Source organism: Rhinatrema bivittatum, chromosome 7 (genome assembly GCF_901001135.1).
Source record: "Rhinatrema bivittatum chromosome 7, aRhiBiv1.1, whole genome shotgun sequence".
Lineage (NCBI taxonomy): Eukaryota > Metazoa > Chordata > Amphibia > Gymnophiona > Rhinatrematidae > Rhinatrema > Rhinatrema bivittatum.
Window position 1 is genome coordinate 104,491,368 of NC_042621.1, and position 21,028 is coordinate 104,512,395.

Here is a 21,028-nt window from a genome sequence, read left to right on the forward strand (position 1 = left end):
TGCACCCATATAAGAGAACAAGTCAGTGACCCCAGAAGTGAAAAATAAAAAAAACGGTGTCCCAAAACCCAAGAATCCACTACTAGAAGTTTTCCCGATATTCCAGCAAGAAAGGGAAGCCCAGGAAGAAAAATCCCAAATGCCAAACCCCCTCCCTCCCCCTCCCCCCAACATACCCAAAAGGGTCTGCCATCTGCAATTTGCAGACCCATGAGCACCCCTGGAGGACTAGTCAAGCTCCCCACCCAACAGGAACCAAGTGATAGAAAAGAGTAAGGAACATATAAATTAAAACATATTTGCATGTATAACAGAGCAAGCCATCTCAGGTAAATAAAGTGAACCTAAACGTGCCATGAGCAAAATAGAGAAAATCTACAGTGAACAATCACAAAAGTTAGAATCAGGTTCATGAAATCTTCAAGTCTCTCAAGTGACTTCATTAGCAACCTTGGAACCTTCGGAGTTTTTCCGCAATCTGCTGCCCCCCTTTCTGACTCGCTGCCAACGCCGCGATTCATCTTTCTGAGAGGCAGACACCATCAGACGGAGTAATAACAGTAAAGCCAGCTTCACTAAGTGCCGCAGAGGCTTCTTCTGCCTATTTCACCCAGTGAGATTTCCCTTGGATAGAGAACCATAATCCAAATGGAAAAAGCCATTTGTAGTGGATATTCTCTTTACGTAGAAGCTCAGTCACAGAACGCAACTCCTACCTCCTGCAAAAGGTCATCTGTGACAGATCAGCATAAATTGTGATATCATGGCCATTCCATTTCCAAGTCGCTTGTTTCTGTGCCAATGAATAAATTCTCTCCTTGAGCACATAACTATGAAAGCATACAACTATGTCACGGGGTTTGTTCACCAACCCTTTACCCAGCGAGCGATGTGCCCTTTGCAGCTTTATATCAGGCACTGGGTGCAATTCCATTTTTTCAGAAGTAGCCAGAATACTCTGGCATATTTGGATTCCTACTGATTTACAGTCCTGGTATTCTGGGGAATCCGCAATTCCTCTAAACTGCAGATTACTCCTCCGGGATCTATTTTCAAGATCCTCTAGCTTGTCAGATAGAGAAGAAACGTTTGTCAGCAAAGATGTATTTGCGCTGTGCAAACTGTTTAAATCTACAGGTTGAGAGTTCACCCTTGTTTCCGTTTCATCCAGCCAGCTTCCAAGTTCAGAAATATCTTCTTTCATATTCCCCAGTAACTCCATTTCTTGTTTGTAGTTTTTGATGTCGTCATAAGTCGCAAAACCAACTGCGGAATTCCACCCATATTGGCAATTCAGATTCAGAGAAGGATGTAGCATCTTCCTGACCTCCTTCGCTATCAGTGCCATCAGCTGCCACCATTTTGTCAGTTTTGGGTTCCCGACTGGAATCAAGTTTGCGGTAAGAAAACTTGCAAAAATCTACCAATTTTCTCTTTACTGACATTTATTTATTTATTTATTTATTTTTAGATTTTTATATACCGGTGTTCCTATATGAAATAAAGATCACATCGGTTTACATTGAAACAGAACATGAAAATTGCCAAAAGGCATTACATAGAACAAGGTTATGAAACTTGGAACAGAGTACATAAGTTCAAAATTTAACAATAACGTTGTAACATTGATGACCAAAAGATAAAGGAAAGAAAAAGACTTAAACAATTAAGTTGACAGGTCTTATTGAGCATAAAAATTATAACGTATAAGTGAGAAAGTCTCAAGTGTCCTGCAGCAAGAGATTAGATACCGAAGTAGGTAGTGGTATGGAAAATGGGGGTTTGTGAAGAAGATATGCTCTTGCTGGTTGGAGGGGAAAAAATGATGATCATGGTCCTGGAAAAGCTTGGCTTTTTTTCATCTGAGCACCCTATTGGGCAAGTCCATAGGATTCAAGAAAATTATAAGCAACGATGCCTGAGATATTTGTAGATATCACCCGCTGGGTTCAGGAGCTCCAGTTTAGGCATCCGAAAGCTCCAATGGCATCATTTCCTCAGAGGACTAAATTTAATAGGGATATGGCATTGCTCAATCTATTGGCCTATTACTGGGCATCTAGATTAGCCTGTCTTCAGGATTGGTTGAGTCGAGATAAGAGGCTGGCTAAGCTCAGTCGAGGCTGGCATGGTGGAGGGAATTGATTTGTCCTCCTTGCTTTCGATGTCTTCTGCTTCTCCTCTCGTTAGGGGCGCCCTTTGATCTAATCATATAGTTGCATATATGGTAAAGATGTGGAGTATTTTCTGTAAAGAGACTGGAGTTCCTGGTGATGATCTTTTCCCTATTTTGTTGCTAAAAGATAACCCTAATATTTCAGAATTTATTTTTCATACTGATATGGTAAACTGGTGGAATGCTAGATTACCATTTGTGGGTCAACTGTGGGACAAACAGGACTAAATAATTCTTTTATCTTTAAAAGTTTACTTTAGCTTAAAAGATGAGTCAGAGGATCTGTATAAGTGTATCAGAGGGACCCTGCCCAAAACTGAGGGCAGCAAATGGAACAGATCGCCAACTAGGATGGAGGCAGTGTTGATGCTTGCTGACTCAGAGGTAAGATTATCTCCTCACTGTACAAGGTGATTACTCAGATGATGGAGGACAGATCTCTTCTGACTACAGTGACGTACCGACAGGGGGCACTTTTTTGTATTTTTTTTCAGTGCATATATAAAAACTCCAGGCCCTGCTGCAAAAGCAGGCCCCGGGTGAAAAACATCATCTGGCCTTGCAGAAGGAAGACTGGAAGCGTATGCCGTCGGCTGTGTGCCTAAGAAGGCAGAGAAGGCGCGTCTTTAGCCTTGTAAGCATGGGGCCTCCTGAGACTATTGTACTGTGGAGAGACCCTCTGCCGCTGGCACACCCCAACTCACCGACGGTCAAAATAAAGAAGAGACCAAGGGGCCACCAGCATAACCTAACCCGCTGGCGGCCTGAGTAAAGAGGAGATTCAGGACTCCCCCTTTCCCTTCAGAATTCATGGAAAACCAAAGGAGAAGCCCAGGTGAGAGGGAATGCAAGTGTGTATAACAGAGAGGGAGCATATGTGTGAGAGAGAGGGAGCTTGTATATATGTGTGTGTGTGTGTGTGTGAGAGCCTGCATGTATGAGAGAGAGAGAGAGAGTATCTGTGTGTGTGAGAGCCTGCACATATGAGAGAGAGGGAGTCTGCATGTGTGTAAGAGTCTGTGATAAAGACAGCCTGTGCGTATGAGAGAGAGCTAGGCTCTAGAAACCTAGTGGTGGGCCAAATGATGACCCGCTGGCACCTGGCCAACAGGTAAAAGACAATGAGGACTGCCAGAGTGGTGGGGAGTGAGTCAAATGGAGGGTTGTGACTGAGAGGGAAGGGAAGGAGTATGAGGAGGAGAGGGAGGGGAGGGAAGGGGTGAGGGTGGTGATTGAGAGGGGAGGGACAGTGATTAATGACAGAGGGAAGGGAATAAGTGGGTAGGAGGGAAAGGAGATGAGAATGAGGTAAGGGGGTGAGTGACAGATGTAAATGAAAGGGAAGGGAAAGGGGAGTGAGGAAGTGGAAGAAGGGAGTGAAGAGAGGGTAGAAGGGTGTGTGAATGAACGTGTGTGTGTGTGTGTGTGTGTGTGCATAATTGACAGTGAGTAAGGAGCAAGTTTGTGTGTTCTCCCCTGCCCTCCCCCCTCCTTCCACTAATCCAGGCCAATCTTAGGGTGACTGGAAATCAAAAATTCCCAAGTATGGAGAGGGGAACATTTTTTATACATATGAGTTTTAATTATTGGGTGTTATCTGATATGTCTGCTGTACTGAAATATTTAATTGATTTTGGGGAAATGTTTAAAGTTGGTTTTATCCTTATTTATTAGATGCTCTATTCATCATCTGTTTTGAAATGTTTTTTTATTAGTATAGTTTACATTTAGACTGGATTTATATTTCTTGCTTTTGTTTTATGAGGAATGATGGTGTTTCTGTTTTTTGCTTTATTGCACTGCATAGGAGTCTCTGGGAGGGATCTGGGAGGGGAGAGGGGGCTGGGGAGCATGACTGCTGGGGAGGGTAGAAGAATGAGTGCTATTGCTTCTGTTTCTCTGAAATGGGAAGTGGGAGAATTTGATTTTCTCTGTCCTTTTTGGGAAATGTGCATCTGAATATTTCTATATTATTTCTCTGGTGTTATACTGCAGGCAAAGTCTGGCTTTTTGGGGTTTCCAGTTCAGCTTTTGTCTCCATATTTCTCTTTCTAATTTGTTGTCAATTATTCTGTATTTGGTGGGGGGGGGGGAGGGGGGGGACAGGCAGTGTGATGTAATAAGAATGCAGTGAGATGTGCAGGCCTGGAAAAAAAGGATACATTTGGAATGGTTTTTCCTTTTACCTGATTGGTCAGAAGTGGAAAAATTGGAAATTTTGGAAGAATTTATGAATTTGATATGACAGTCCTTGATTTGTAGTCTTATTTTTTTTTTTTTTTATTATCAGAGAATGTTTTTGTTTGCTTGCATTATCATGGATGGAAGGGGCAATGTTGGCAGCATATCTGCAGGCAGGGAAGCTTTTGCCCCATAGACTGTTCACAACAGACTCTCAGTTCATTTCTTTTCTGGGGTTTCTATTAGTGTGACTTTCTTGCCCTTAAGCAATTTCAACAAGTAGGATTGGGGGGGGGGGGGCACCGTTGGGGAGGCAACACAAATGCATTGGACCCCGGGTGCCACAGACTCTCTGTATGCGTCTGACTGTTCTTATTAATCAGTGGACTGAAGAATTGGGGTTTGTTGTACTTTATATGTGAGATCCAGTTTCCTGGCTACTGGGGGACAGATGCTGGATTTCCTCACATTCTTCTTTGTAAATCTTGTAGGATCAAGTGAACTGGGAATGCTGCAGGCTTGTCTGGAGTTTCCTGATTGCAGAGAAACCCAAAGACCTTGGTGAGGGGGTAGGGGTTGGGTCCTTGTCCTTACAGACATTGATCTATCACCTTAACCAGTCTGTCAAGAATTTGGAATACAACAAGTCTTCTGGTGGTGAAAAATACTCTAGCAGGTCAGGTAGGGGGTTGGAGTGAATCCCTGTAGACCATTTCTCAGAACCGAGAAGTGAAGGAATACTATCCTATGACCCTAATGATGAAGGCGATTGGGGCAGGGACCTTGGTCACCTCAGAGAGGAATATTCCCGGGGCATACTTCAGACAGTGGTGTCCCATGCTCCCTCCACATATGGTTGGGGCTAAATCTCGCCACTGGCACTTCTAATGGAAGCTCCCGAAGCATGGAGGCAAGAGGGATTTTCCCTTGAGGGAACAAATCTGTTACTCTGGACAGTAAGGGTTAAAGGCTGCCTTCCTTGTCACTAACTGCCAGTGAGGCACAGAAAGTCTTCACCAATTCCGTACTATGGGCTGCTGCATCCTCTAACCAGGAGTTGAGGAAGAGACATCCTCTTCTGAGATCAGTATAGGTTCATCTTCTTGTGAAGCTCCTAATGGACCCCAGGAGGGAGCTCCCTCCTGGCTCAACTGAACTTGTAGATGTATGGAGTCCAGAAGCACCACAGAGCATATCGGATCTAGCACTTCCAAACAAAGTACTTGTTGAGGAGATGAGACAGAGATAAGGACATCAAAATGGAGGAAGGTAAGTGCAGTGAATCACCCTCAAGGCCTCTAACTGTCCATTCAAGACTCAAATACGTTGAGTGCACCGACAGGGACTGGGACCGGAGCATCAATAAATCTGAGACTGAATGTGTTGACAGAGCAAAGAGCTACGTCAGATGAGTCGAAGCCTGATGTGTCCATGGGGATGTGGGGCCTGAGCTCCGGTGAGTCAATGGTGCCGATGACTGATGCTTTGATGAGAAAATCCTGACCTTAACTTTGGCAGCGCCAAATGCACTGCCAACTCTGATGCAAGGCACTTCATTTTCTTGTGTGTCTACCAGTCACACAGGGTCTGCGAAGGGCTTCTGCACTTTGCTCAATTCGGGTGGAGTGGCTGATCCGCAACCTGGCACCATAGAAGTGGGAGATTTGTTTGAGGTGCTCTTGCTTAACTTGGTACAGAGAGAGCCTAAGGAAGCCCCACTCCGAGAGGAGGAACAACTTTGGCTTTTCAATGACCTGTGAAGTTCTTCCATTTTCTAGGCCTTGTTTCTCTGTGACCTTGATGATATCCAGCCTCAGTCACTGCAGTGAACTGCTGTGACTGGGGCTGGATATCATCAAGGTCTGGCCCCAGACATAATAAATATTATGGCCATTGGTGATGGACATCTTTCAGGCATGCATGCCACCCTTGAAGTCACTGGAGGCAGCCTGGAGCAAGACACAGATTTCTTTTCTTTTTTTAATTTAAATTAAAACATTTTTTGGTTAGCACTGAAAAGAGCTGTTGAGGGGCTGCTGAGACAGCAAGGCAATTTGAAGTGAGTTAAAGACAAAAAGAAACTCTAAATTACCAAGCAAATTAGAATCGGAGAGGGCACGTGTCTGTGAAGTAGCTCAGACAAAAAAAAGACTGAGGGGCTCACGAGGCAGCACGCACGTGTTTGAACTCCCATGCAAGCTCAGTAGAGTAAAACCTCTATGAGCTAGTTGAGAAAAGGTCCATTCGGCACCATTGGATGACATCAAGCCACATGTCATGGCTAATTTAGACCTGCTTGTTGATAGAGAAGCTGGAAATTAAACCAAACAGTTCTGTCAACTCTCAACACTCACATTTGTAATATTTTATTTAGTCAATTAGAATCAGAAAAAACTGAAGCTAGCCTTATGACTCAGTGGCAGTGTTATGCAAGGAACTGGCTTGATACCTAGCTTCTATTTCTAAGAACAATTGGATGGGGAAGCTGCAGAGGTAGCACTCACAACCCTAGTAAGAGATTTAATGCAGCTATTGCACAACAATAATATCAACCTGCTGGCGAAAAGTTCACTTGTGCCAGATTCTAAAAAGAAATATGGTTTTTGATTGTTACTGTTTTGGCTGGGCTAGATAGGAAGGGGTTAAAATTGGGAACAGGAACCCGAAATACTGTGGGTGAAGGCTCATGATATTATACTTACAAATTAGTTGGATGCCAAAAAGAAGAAGGAAGAAGTTACAAAAGTCAATCTCTCTCCTTTAACTTCTCCCCCTGAATCTCTACCCCCTGCCCCAATATATATATTTGAGCCAGTCTGCTGCATAACCTTTTTCTGTCAATACTCTATAATTCAACTCTCTCTCATTTTGTCAACAATAAACAGAACAGGTAGCTTTGGACAATTGTGTTTAGGAGGATTAAGTTCCCTTTTTCTTATTTATCCACAGGAAATGATCTCCTGTTACATGTATTTAAAACATTTATTACACACTTAATTTACAGTAAATTCTAAGTATGTTTCAGAATAATCTCCTTTGCTCTCTAGCACAGCTATGCTTCTGTACCTGTAAATATCTTCATGCAACCCAAAGCCAATGCAATTTGGAATACCCAGAAAAGGCACATCATGTGACTTCTTCCATTTATCAACTGAAATACACAATCAAAAACAGAGATCATCTTTTAATAACCTGACAATACAGAATGCAGATAAAAGATGAAGGCAGTTTCAAACAGTACTTGAGAAAATCGAAGACCAGAGTTAACAGGGAATTTACATGGTCCCAATAAAGGCAAGCTGAGAAATCATTGCTAGTTTTTGCTATAGCCTAAATCCTTGCTCTCTTTGCTTGCCAACCCTGCCTATGGGGAAAGGGGTGTGAGGGTGGTGTGTATGTATGTGGTAGTGGTGGTAGTAGTAGTAGTAATAGTGGGTGCGTGAAGTGTGTTATGGCTGGGGTTACTGTTTCCCCCTTGCATTCTCCACTTTGTCCCCCTCTCCTCATCTCTGGGGGTTGGGTCACTTCCTCTCCTCATCCCAGTGTGTATAGGGGAGAAGGGAGGGATGTGTGTAGGGAGCAGAGGTGTATGTGTGGGGGAGGGATATGTCTAAATGAGGCAGTGTGTGTGTGTGTGCAATTATGGTGGGATTTTCACTAAATAGATTTGTTTTGTGCTTACTTTGACGGGATTGAACCTCTTCCGTAAGCAATGGCATGTTGGGGATGATCTCAATCTCTCAAATTTACTGCTAATGCTCTTTTTAGTACATGCATTGGGGGGATGGTGGTGATGTGTAGGGATGTGAGTGGGGGTAAAAGGGTTGAGCGGATGTGTCAGTGGGGGGAGCTAGATAAACGTGTGTGTGCAGTGTTCCCGTAATCCCAGTTTGAACTCTCAGTTTGTCCTGCGCCTCACTGCACATTCTGCAGTTTGTTCTTCTGCAACCTGAATGTAATCCACTTTGAAATGGCTGAAATATGGAATCTAAATAAAATAAATAATCCTTTTTGCACTCTTGCCTACTCTGCCCTTTTACCTACTCTGCACTCCCTTCCTCCTCATTTGCCTCAACTTGCACTCTCCATTTTGTAGCCCTAGCCCTCTCCTATCTATTCTTCTGTGCGTTCAGTGTATGGATGCAGGCATTTTTACCCCTCTCTGTGTGTATGGAGGAAGTGGTGTAGACTGAATGTGGGGAGGAGGGGTGAGTGTCAGGGGTGCACTCTTTCCTCACTCCCAGCATGTCCCCCTCCTTTTTGATCTCCACTTTGTAGTCTTGTCTTCCCCACCCCATGTGTATGTTATAGGGGACGGGGTGGGGAAATATTTGTCTGTGTGTATGAGTAGGGGTACTTCTCTCCCCCCTCTCTTCATCCCATGCCTTCTGTTTAGCATTGTAACTCCCATTCTATGCAGGTTACCCCACAAAGAAATGTTACACCAAATGTTACTACAGGTTACCCCCGGTTCTTCATTTCCATCCTCTAGGCCTATCGTTTTCACTATTTTTTAAGCGGGGCCACTTTGGATCCAATGGGCCTGAAATGGTGCCAGGTTGGAAAAGGGGCATGCCCCTCCATGTTATGGCCAATTAAGGGGAGAGAGGAGTCCCCTTATAATGTTGTAGCTGACCAACTCCCACATAGCAGAAGCAGGGTCGGGTTGGGAAGAGGGCTACCTCTTCGATGGCTAACCCTTAAAATGACAGCTCCCTCCCCCCAGAATTTCCTGCCCCCTGGTCAATGGCAGTCTCTCTCACACATACAATCTTACACATTCTCTCTCTTACTGTCATGTTCTCTCTGTCACACACTTTCTCTGCCTGTAACCCCTGGACCCAGTGCTCAGAGCTGCTTCCAATCCCGCTGCTCTCACAGCATCTTCTGTGCCTCCAGTCCTTCACCAACATCTCAGGCCTTCGATCACCAACTGAATTCAGTCAGCTGCCTCACTACACTCTATTTCTTCCCCCCTCAACAGTGCTCCGGCAGCAGAGGCTGCACATTCAGACCTTGGTACAGTACAGTCAAGAAAATAAAAACATATTTATTTATTTATTTGCTGAGTTTTATATACCGTCATTCAGTAAAGCCATCATAACGGTTTACAAAGTTCAGATTGCAATACTTTTAACAACTGAGTAAAAGATGTTACAGGAAGTATATTAAACAAACAGAAAGACATCTGATTGTAAAGATGATAATTGGCACATGCAGTATGGGTTGCACGAAGGGGTGCACAAAGGGGAAGAACCCCTTTGTCGCGCCCCTTCAGCGCGATGTTCATCTCTCTTCCTTCTTTTATTTTTTTATCTCATTTTGATGGTAATGTCCTGTGGGGGCCCGAAGGTGGATGGTGGCTTCCCCGCTCGCCGGCGTCTGATGGTGAGGCGTTTTTCAACAGTCAGCTCAGCTCTCTATGACGTTGGGGGGGGGGGGGGGGGGGCGTGGTTTCCCGATCGGGTTCCTCTCTCTTTCACACAAATCATTAAATCCCCCTCACCTCCCGATGTTCATCTCTCTTCCTTCTTTTATTTTTTTTATCTCATTTTGATGGTAATGTCCTGCGGGGGCCCAAAGGTGGATGGTGGCTTCCCCGCTCGCCAGCGCCTGATTATCTGCACTAAATATGGTTAAAAATGTCTTACCATGTTATTTTACCTCAGCAGCAGATTGATATGTAATCTTTTCTCCTGGAATGATCAGGGTCTCCAAGTGTAGAACTCATTTACAGAAAGTGAACTCCCCAACTCAAAATTAGACTCATCATTGGTTAGAACAACTGAATGGATCTGAACTTGAAAGGATATGCTCTTGGCCAGACTGGAATGGGAGAGCCGCCAAGCAAGGAGGTTCTTTTTCATTTACTCTGTACACTGATGCATTACTGAAATCCTTGAGTGGCTTGATTCCACCGAGACTGCCTCTAGGCACTACTGGTGCCACTGCTCCCCACCCCTCTTGGACCTCTGAACCACTATATCTTTCCCTTTGTCGCCATTCCCACCAGGCCTCAGGAGCTCCACTCCTGCAGTGTATACTTTGATTGCAATGAGTGCATGTGCAGGGCCGGTGCTACCTGTTTTGCTGCCCCCTTCCACTCATCCAGCCCTTGTGCATTCTAATGGAGCCGTTCATGGGCTTCTCTTTTATCCCCTACAAAAAACAACAACTTTAGGAGTGTCTGAACACCGTTTATAGTTGCATTGGCGTTACAGTAAAGTTACCCGATTTCTTGTTCACTGTAGTGCCAGAAGTGATCAAGCAGTTCATTTGGGGGTGGGAGATGAAAGGGTTGTCTGATGCACTATCCCTATGGGGCGAATTTTAGAGAGTTGCTTGCGTTACAAGGCCCATATATGCAAGTATATGAGCTAAGCACAAATAGCTCTTATTTAAAACCGGCAAACTATGTGCGCACATGAGCAAGCAACAGAATGCGTGGAAAAAAAGGGGCAGATTAGGAGCGAGTCAGAGGCGCTCCAGGGCGGGGCCAACATTTATGCACGTAAATCCCGATTTTAAAACCGGCAAACGCAGTACGTGTCAGGCTGTTACCTGTGCATATTTACTTCTGCTAGAATAAAACTCATCACAGCCAAAAACCGAGAGAGTGAGGGGTCTGGGTAAACTGGAGGGAGTGCAGGCTTAAGAACCATAGGGGCCTTGATGAACTAGAGATATATATTGGGCAATTTGGTGGACTACTTGGTTAAACTGGTTATTTTCTTCACGAGTGCATGTTTTAAAATATGCTCACTTATGCGTGTAAAAGCCAACAAGTCCTAAGGAAAGATAAACAAATAACATTTCCTCACACAACCGCTTAAAATTAGGAGCGCACATATGTGTGCAAGTGTATTTTATATTTTACAAACGCATTTGTGCAGACAAATTAAAATTCCAGTGTATGTGGGTGTGTGCTAGTTTTAAAGTTACCGATTATGAGAAATTGTAATAATCTACTCAAAATATACATAAAAGCATACATTAACTTTAGTCAACTCAAAATACAAACTTTAGTCAGTACAAAAACCTCAGGGCTGGTGGGAATATCTTGCATACAAAAAAATTAATTGTGCACCAGAAAAAAAAAATCATATCAGGCAACAAAATCCAACTATTAACATTTAAATTCTGTGAGAGATATATGTCCAAGTAAGAGATTTTGAAATGGGTCCCAGGATATACATATATATTTCTTTGAAACTGAAAATGTTTATTGGTGAAGCAAAAAGAGAACAAGTAACAAGTAGCATAATAGAACAATATAAATACACCCAACATTTTCTGAAATATAATAAGCAGTGAAGCAATCCCCTCTCCCCCACAGAGCAGTGCAAGCATAATAATCATCAGCAAGAACAGAAAATGCTATACCTTATATATCAAAGCTTCGAAGAAATAGCTGTGCCTTGCATACTAAAAATTATAAAGTACAAAAATGCAAAACAGGTTTACATGAAGTAAACACATACATAAAATTAAAATAAATAGAAAAAAAAATAAATGACGAAATGATTGAAAGGGTGACACCCACCCGGCAGTCAAAAATCCAGACATTTTATCTCAACAAATCATTAAGCCTGGAGCCTCCACCAGCTCATGAAAGGATCTCAGATGGCCTCGAAAGAAGTCAATTTATTGTGTTTCATGGCTATGAGATGGGCCAGTCGGTAGTATCCATATAAACAATGGATCTGAATGTAATCCGCTTTGAAATGCTGAAAAAAGTATGAAAAGTGGAATATAAAAAAAATATAATAAAAAAAAAAATCTAAGTCACCAAAGAAATGGAAGGAATCCCCGTTTGTTTCCAAAAAGTGGCTAACTCGCAACGAGCCACTAAGAACAACTGTTGGTAAAAATGCTGGGAATGCTTGTTCAAAGTCGAAATGGGGATATTAAGTAAAACGTGACAGGGCTCAGCTTTGATCGGCACCTTCAAAAGTTGCATTAGTCACTCAAAAACGTGATTCCAAAAGGAGGTCACCATTTCGCACTGCAACCAAACATGGAAAAATATATCAAGGCCACCACAATTTCTCCAGCACATATTTGGCACATGAGGAAATATACGATGTAAATGAACTGGAGTTAAATGCCATAGGTACAGTAATTTATAGCAATTCTCTTGCAATGTGGCAGAAATAGAACATTTACTAGCATACTTAAAGACTAAATCCCAGTCCTCAGTGCTCAAGGGCAGCCCCAGATCAAAATCCCAATCTCATAGATGTTTAGCGGGTTCTGGTAAATGCCCTTTAAGAAGGTTATACACTTTAGAAATTAATCTGCGCATATGACCTGCCTATTGACAAAAGGTTTCAAAAAGTGACCTGGTCCGGCAGAGTATCTGCTCGCATCAGGGAATCCAAAAATCGTTTAAGTTGAGCATAAAAACTTCTACAATTCGCAAACCAAATCGTTCAAGGCACCAACAGGCAAAAACGTCCCCTGAGAAAGTAAATGCTCAATGCGAGAGATACCAGAAGCCAACCAAGATTTAAAAACTGGAGAATGTAAACATGCAGGAAAGCAGTGTTGTGAAAAAGACGGGAGAGAGAAAAATAAGAGCTAGAACGAACCAATACCAACCTCCATTAAGACCAAACTCGCAAGGTCACTTGCAATCATGAAGGGAAAACTGCAACTGACCGCCAATGATGAGGCAAGTGCGTCCAAGGCTGGTTTGCCGACCGACCTGTACAGGGAGCAGAACCTGTTGCAGGGGGACACGAGCAGATCTACGTCCATGCTCCCCCAGGGGCAGAATATTCGATTCGCTACCCTCTGGTCCAGGAACCACTCGTGGGGACTGAAGGCTCGACTCAGCCTGTCCACTACCACATTTTCCACCCCAGTCAGGTATATGGCTCTGAGCACCATCCCATGGGACAGGGCCCACGACCAGAACTGGACCACTTCATGCCATAGGAGGTATGATCCCATGCCTCCTTGCTTTTTGACATACCACATGGCTACCTGGTTGTCAGTCTGGATCAGGACAACTTTGTTGGACAGCCGATCTCTGAAAGCCCATAGCACAACCTGATCACCCTGAGCTCCAGGAAGTTGATTTCAAAATAATGTTCCTGAGTGGACCACAAACCCTGGGTGCCAAGTCCATCTACATGAGCTCCTCACCCCAGGGAAGATACATCCGTGGTTAACACAATTTGAGTAGGGAGACTCTAAAAGGAAATCCCCTGCTCCAGACTGGAAAGTACCCGCCATCAGGACAAGCAGTTCCAGAGAGTTGTAATAAATCAGATGCAATCCTGAAGCCTCTGAGTGGCCTGGCGCCACTGTGACCTCAGGGTCCATTCGGCTCTGCGCATGTGTAAACGTACCAAGGGAATGACTTGGACGGTTCCAGGCAACACACTTTTTTAAACTCCAGATGTATTAGCATACCATTAAGCTTACTGCAGCGGGAGTTTAAAAAATGTTTAACCTGTGAAATTGTGCACTGAACTTCAGCACACAGATTTAACCCACACGTTACTGCATTGGCCTCTCTGTAAGTTAGAACATCCCAATAGAGAGGCTGCTTTAAAAGCTGAAAACGTCCAGATGTATTTAAATTCAGAACATGCAGATAAAAATGACTCCAAACTGCCTGTATCATCTGATAATAAGCAAGTTGTGGGTTCATATAAAAATAGAAATGCAAACAAGCCTACTTTAAATATCTGTATGAGAATGCCAGAAGTCTGAAAAATAAGACTGGAGAGTTAGAATGTATTGTGCTAAAGGAAGATACAGACATAATAGGTATCTCAGAGACTTCATGGAAGGAGGATAACCAATGAACGCCATGTTACCAGTGCAGAAACATATGTGCAGGGGTTGTACTATATGTTAAGGATGGCATACAATCAAGCATGATAATAAAAGTTTTGCAGGAAACAAACTGCACTCTGGAATCTTTATGGATAGAAATTCCAAGGGTAAAAGAGAAGAGTATAGTAGTGGGGATACTGGGCAGGATGAGGAAAAAGACTGTAAATGGTTGGTAAGATGAGCAACACAATAATAATGGGAAGACAAGGAAATAGCAGAGAAACAAAATGAATTCATTGCCTCTGTCTTTATTGAAGAGGATGTCAGGGTTATATCCAAATTGGAAACATTTATTGATGTTGATTGCTCTGAGAAACTAAATGAAATCACAGTGAAACTGGAGGATGTCATAAATCAGATTGATAGACTAAAGAATAACAAATCACCAGGATGGGATGGTATTCATCTAAGAGCTCTGAAGGAAGTCAAACATGAAATTATTGGTCTTGGGCCTTTCCCAATCTCCTGTGTTTAAAATCATATTATTTCCTTGTGGAATCAATGCCAGATGAATTTGAGAGACATCCTCAGACAGGTTATCTGACAGGGAATTTAATGTTACCCTTTCAACATCCAGGCAGTGAAGGCTAGGGACCTGATGTTAGGATGAGACAGTGTTTCTTGGTTCTGAATGATGAGAGCTGTGGAATTCCCCAACCTGATTGGTTCCCTGATGGATAATTCCCAGAGGAGTGGAAACAGAATCTAAGCCAATATGGGACTATGAAGATTATGATCCTCCAGTCTGTTCTAAGCTGTGTGGATGTGAAGGTAAAGTTGGAGATCAAGTAGGATCTGTGGTATTAAAACAAGAAGTAATAGGAGGAAGAAAATAAATTGACAGACTAAACCGGCTTTGCGGTTTGTAGCTACTATCATTAAGGGGCTCATTTACTAAAGCTACGATCTGGGAGACCAGGGTTCAAGTCCTGCTGTCACTCCTTGTGTGGTTTTCTGGATATCCGCAATGAATATGCATGAGAAAAATTTGCACGCAATGGAGTTATTTACTATATTTCATGTATATTCATTGCGGATATCCAGAAAACCCGATTGGCTGAAGGCCCCCCCAGAACAGGTTTGGGAACCTCTGTATTAAAAGTTTTCTCCCATTTTGTGTCTATAGGGTAAATACTTAGTAAAATACTTGCTTACTTATTTCTAGAAACCACAACTTGTTATTTATGTACAGCAAAGACATACCCCTAACCTATTTTGTTAAATCCTATCAGTTTGGCCAGGGTTCAAACTGCTTCACATCCCTAATGGGTTGAGGTGACAGGGCATTAACTCCCTTCCCCTCCCAATATTATACAGGTTCTTTATCTTAGCCAAGGGGGGACCATTTTCATCTCATGGCACAGATCTTACACTATGACCTTAGTTGCTAATGATACAGATACTTAAAAGCTATGGAATGCATTTTCAGTGTGATGTAGCTGCCTAATATGGAGTTAAGTGGCTAGATCTTACTTGAGGTGGGGAAGGGAGCAGGATTACTTCCCTGTCACAACTGCCTAATTTCACCAGGGAGTTAGATTTATCCACTAAAAATGTGGGTGGACCCAGAGATGTTACTGGATCAGGCAAAGATTTAGCTGGATAGCAATGATTAGCAGCACTAGCCAGCTGCATTTAGCTGCTTAACCCTAAGCCCCATTAATCTTGATGATTAAGTTTTAGCTGCCAAGATTTAGGGTCATTTTCAGTCGCAAACTGTTTCAGCTGAAAATGTGCTTAACTGAGCCAGCCAAAACCTGTCTGGTTAAATTGGTTGCTCATCAGGGCTCTGAAAATCAGCCCATGTGTCTTATTGCTGTACTGCAGAGCTCTGTAGTTGTTGCATTGATCCTGGAGAAAACAGAATTCTTTGTAGACTGTGATACCTTTCATTGAACCAACAAAAAATATTGCATAGTTCCATGAGTTTGAGAACCCATCAGTCTCTTTCTTCAGATTCTGCACATCTGAAGAGACATAAATGATCTTGAAAGTGTATGCACAAAACATATTCTTTGTCAGTCCAATGAGAGGTATTTCAATGAGAGGTAAGGATTATTTTTTAATTTGTGATAAGTTTTCTACTTTTTCTCTAAAACGTACAGCACATATATATCACCACATATTTACCATTGGATTTCTTTGCTGCTCGCTGTAGAAAGTTTTGCTCAGTGTATATCTTTCCATCTTTGGCATCCTGAAGAAACAGAAAAAAAAAAGCTGCAGAAGGTATTGTGACTCATTTCCTAGGTTCTGAGCAGGCTCAGTGCCAAAGCATTTATAAGCAAGGTGGTGGATAATATGTAAAATGCATTAAGAAAATTTGGTAATCTGACTGGTTATGAGAGTTGCTGCTCAGAGCTAAGCACTGCAGTAAGTTAGACCTATTTAATGCTAATCCTTGAGGACTGCAAATGCATCAGGTTTCCAGAATGCCCTTTGTACCGTATTGGCATCATACAAATGTCCATATGATGAGTTTCATTTCAATAAAAAGGGTAATTTTCAAAGGCATTTCTGTGGGTTAAACAGTGCTTTACCCATAGTAATGGCCTGTTATAAAATTGCCTGCCCGATATGCGGAGGCAAACACGACCTGACTGTGGGTACGTTTGCATGAACTGTGCAGAGGCATCCTGGGGATGGGGAAGGTTTGTACTTATGTGCATACTTTTGCATCTTCAAACGTATGCACGTAACATTTTCCCAAAAATTTCTATGCGCCTAACAGTAGGTTTAATTGTGTTCAGGTAGTTTTGGTGGGGTAATTTTCAAGGTTAACTTACATGTGCAAGTTTGCTTTAAAAATTGGTGTAGCTTATTTACGTATTTGATGTAAAACGAATGTGAAGCATTACAAAATTAACCCCCAAAGTATAGTTCATCTGCATATAATTTATGCATGTATGTTTGGTGTTAATTTGAATAAAATGAGCACTATATACGAGAGACCTCTTTTTGCATATAATGGATATAAAACAGACTCATTTAAAACAGCTTTCATTCTTAAAGCATGACACTGTTTATCTCAATTTTCAAGGTCATTCATTAAAATCCCATTTATTTATAAAATTTATGTTCAGTTCTCTAAGTAAAACTGTCTGATGCGGAGTACAACATTATAACATACAATAATAAAATCAAACTAAAATGTTTTTAACACAAATATTTAAAACATAATTCAATAAAAAATACAATATTATAATCAATGAATAAAGCAATATAAAATAAAACATTGTACTTTTTAGGACAGAAAGTAAATACTGAAAAAAATGACAATAAGGGAACACACGTGCAAAACTCGAGAGCTTATTTCTGGAAGATCAAGACACCTATAAGCACATTCTTCATTCAGGCATATTTTAGTCATTCAGACAAAGCTTCACTGATCTGTCTTTCAGTGTCTGTGTACTGTCTATATCTGTTTCATTTATAATGTATTAGCACCTCGGTATGCTGAATTTTTGAGCCTATGGTTGCCTACACTGAGAAGCAGCAGTTTATCCAGCGCCTTGATCATTGTTATTGGTTGCAATTATTTTATTTGATCCTCCAGTTTCTGTGCTGTTATCTTGATAGCAAGCAATCTGAAGTAATGTGATACATCAACCTGGGCATCGATGCCATTGGTGGAATCGATCCGGGCATCAATGGAATCGACCCTGGCATCGATGCCCATCAATGGAATCGACCCTGGTATCGATGCCATGGTCAATGGCATCGATGGAAATGTCCTGGCCATCGATGACATTGATAAAATAAACAATGGCATCGATGGAAATGACCCTGGCATCGATGGAAGTGCCCTGGGCGACAATGGCATCGACCTGGGCATGGATGGCACCGACGACACAAAAGTGTGGGTCGATGGCATCCATCCGGGTGATGATGGCACCAATGAAACCCAAGGAAAAATCAGTGCCATGGATGAAAAACATGGATGGCACTGACAGAACGATACAGGGACCGATGGCATCAATGTACCGCCGGAGGAGGGGTACTGATGGCATCGAAGAATCCAGGACAGTCTAAAAAGGGATACCGACGGTAGCGATGGGGGCATCGACTGCGCGAGGGTACCGAGGAAATCGAAGGACCTGAACTCGACAGGGGCCCTAGCAGCAATGGAAACCATAGAAGTCCCTGTCCCACTAGCGCTAATAACCAGGCAGAGTGTCACAGAGGGACACTCGCAGGCTATGTGTGGCTAACTGAAACATAGGGAGAGGGAAGGCCGCAGTCGGTTGGCAGGCCAGGGAGGTAACAGGAACTGACCAAAAAAACAGGGCATAGTACTCACCAAGCGTCGAATAAACGTACGCGAAGGGAGACCCGCGCAGGGAAAAGTGTTTGTGAAGTAAAAGTTTAAGTGTTTATGTGACGAAAAAGTGTTAGAATTTCTCACAGAGCTCCTAACTGCTATGCTTACTGCAGAGCGGAAAAAAGAAGACTGAGGGAGACACCTGTGGTTCACAGGGATAATTGCAGGCTGAGCATACTCAGTGCACTCAGTATGCCAGTGTCAGTCAAAGCTTTGTAGAAACTTTGACAGAAAAGTTTTCCGTACAGGGCTCCATCCTGTGATGTCACCTATATGCGAGGACTACCATCCTGCTTGTCCTGTGAGAAAGACTGAGGCACAAAACCCCGATTCTAGCAGGGGCACCTGAGGCAAAGGAGTTATGCAAGTACCAAACAAGAAACATACTCCGATTCACGGTAAACATTACAAGCAGGGTTTCAGATCAGTAAACTATAATGACAGTATGTCTAGAGCCCTCTGGATACAGGAAAAAGTCCAGAGATGTAATCAAGGGAAGGACCCTTGGACGAAGACCGCACAGGTTTCTTCGGTGTTACAAGACAACTGAAAAACCAACTGGGGCTCAAGAACTCCCCAGAAAGAAAGTGTGGTCCACTGACATCCAAAGGACAGAACGTCTCTGCAGAAGTGTGCCCATGTTTTCTTTTCCTGTCTTCCATCTTTTCCTGTCTTTTCCTGTCTTCCATCTCCCATGTTTTCGCTTCCTGTTTAATGTAACTTTTCCTTCTACTTGTTAATTGGTTTCCCCTGTTTTATTGTAAACCGGTACGATAAGACCTCGTCTTGAGTATCGGTATAGTAAAAGAATTTAAATAAATAAATAAATGTTTGGCCAATAGGCATAATGGGTAGATAAACCCAAGCAATGCTTGGATGAATAATCAGTAACAACAGCAAGGTCTGTAAGATTCTACATGCTAAGCACCAGACATAGCTGACCAGAAGGACAGCAGCAAGAGTTTCAGGGGATGAAGGGCAATCCTTGAATGGGATCGCTACTCCAACTCCCAAGCAGGGAGATATGTTAGGCCTGAAGCTCACCCACACTGCACCCTGTTAAGGGCATGGCTACCCATCCTGTGTTCAGGATAGTTCAGGTGAGCAGGAAGGCACTTTGGGCAACCTAGTGAAGTGAGAAAAGCAAAAGGTAATATTGGCCAGAGTTTGGTGAAAATACAGGGAAAAAGTGGTGTATCTTTCCCTGCAGGTATATACTACGTTATACCACAAACGCCTTAGCTTTTCTCCTCCTCCCACTGAAATTCCAACTGGAAGTTGGACGGAGCGAAGAACACAAGAAGGCAGACTGCTGGACTGCCAAGGTAAGCATAAGTCACTAGATTGTATATCTCATCTCCAAGCGAATAACTCACTGCCGATTCCAATAGGGAGTTACCCATTGAGACAGAGCCCTCAGCCTGCTTAGAACAGCTGAAACTGAGAGCAAATTTCACAGGGAAGAAACCCAGAAACATTCCACTAAGACAGGAAGCCGGGATGCTATAAGTGCAAACCCCTGTCGAACAAGATTTTTTCACCAGCCTGGAACCCTAAGGGTACCAGGGCAGGGCAAGAGAGATCTAGAAACAGGCTGCCCCGAACCTCACTTAGGTATTAATACCTCAGCCATAATAGTATATAGTTCCCCCAAGGAAGCACGCGGTTCAGTAATGGAACAATCGTTGCCTGAACTATGACTCCCCTGTCTGCCAACAGGGTTATCTCTAAAATGGGGAAGTATAGAACTGCATAGGGAGGGTGTTGCCTGCCATCATCTGAGGTGCTTGAAGTAGATGCCTTGCCATACCTGACCGTGCATGCTGTGCTCCACTGTCATTGTAACTCCCAGTGGAGTGTACAGGGTAGTGTGACAATGGCATTCCCAGTACCACTGGGGCTCTGATTATGGCATGGTGGTGGGAGGTGTTCTATGGTGTCACCCCCTCCAGTACCTGATAACACTCCAAGAGACTGGACACAACCCTTGAAACTGTGTTGGGAATGGCTCACCACCATTTCCCTCATAGAACGACAGCAGCAAAGTCCATGGTGACCAATGGTGCCCTGCGGTTGTTCATGCTGCAACTGACCAAGCCAACTGGTGCCCACACTGGTGACAATGCCAATAGGATATGTAGTCTTTCGCACTCACTAATGATGGATCAAATCCAGGGCAAGACCTTGCTGCACCCAGGGTTTCAAAGGCATCAACAACCCGGCAGCACTGACAGAGACCCCGGTGCCTAAAGGCATCGATGGACCGGTGGTACCAAGGATGCCAGGGACACCTGAAGGCAAAGGCTTTGCAGCCCCGACACGACCCTGACATGCCTCATTGGTGCCTAGAGGAACCGATGACTGCCAGTGCCATCAACTGCTCCCCTCGACTCACCTATCCGTCCAAGGACATCAATGCTACGAGCTCGATGGCATCTCTCACCAGCGGCTATGGTTGACGATAGCATCACTAGCACTCAATACCAATGGTGCATGAATCC

General features: G+C 43.3%; 1 protein-coding gene across 4 annotated transcripts in view; it reads right to left on the minus strand.

The window, feature by feature from the left end:
- Nucleotides 1-21,028, minus strand: part of VRK3 (VRK serine/threonine kinase 3) — a 161,656-nt gene that overhangs the window by 79,847 nt on the left and 60,781 nt on the right. For all 4 annotated transcript variants that reach the window (XM_029608855.1, XM_029608853.1, XM_029608852.1 and 1 more), the window contains 2 exons: nt 16,337-16,403; nt 7,424-7,508 (listed from right to left, as the gene is read on the minus strand). In XM_029608855.1, the coding sequence (XP_029464715.1) occupies nt 7,424-7,508; nt 16,337-16,403 (152 nt within the window). The remainder of the gene's footprint in view (nt 1-7,423; nt 7,509-16,336; nt 16,404-21,028) is intronic.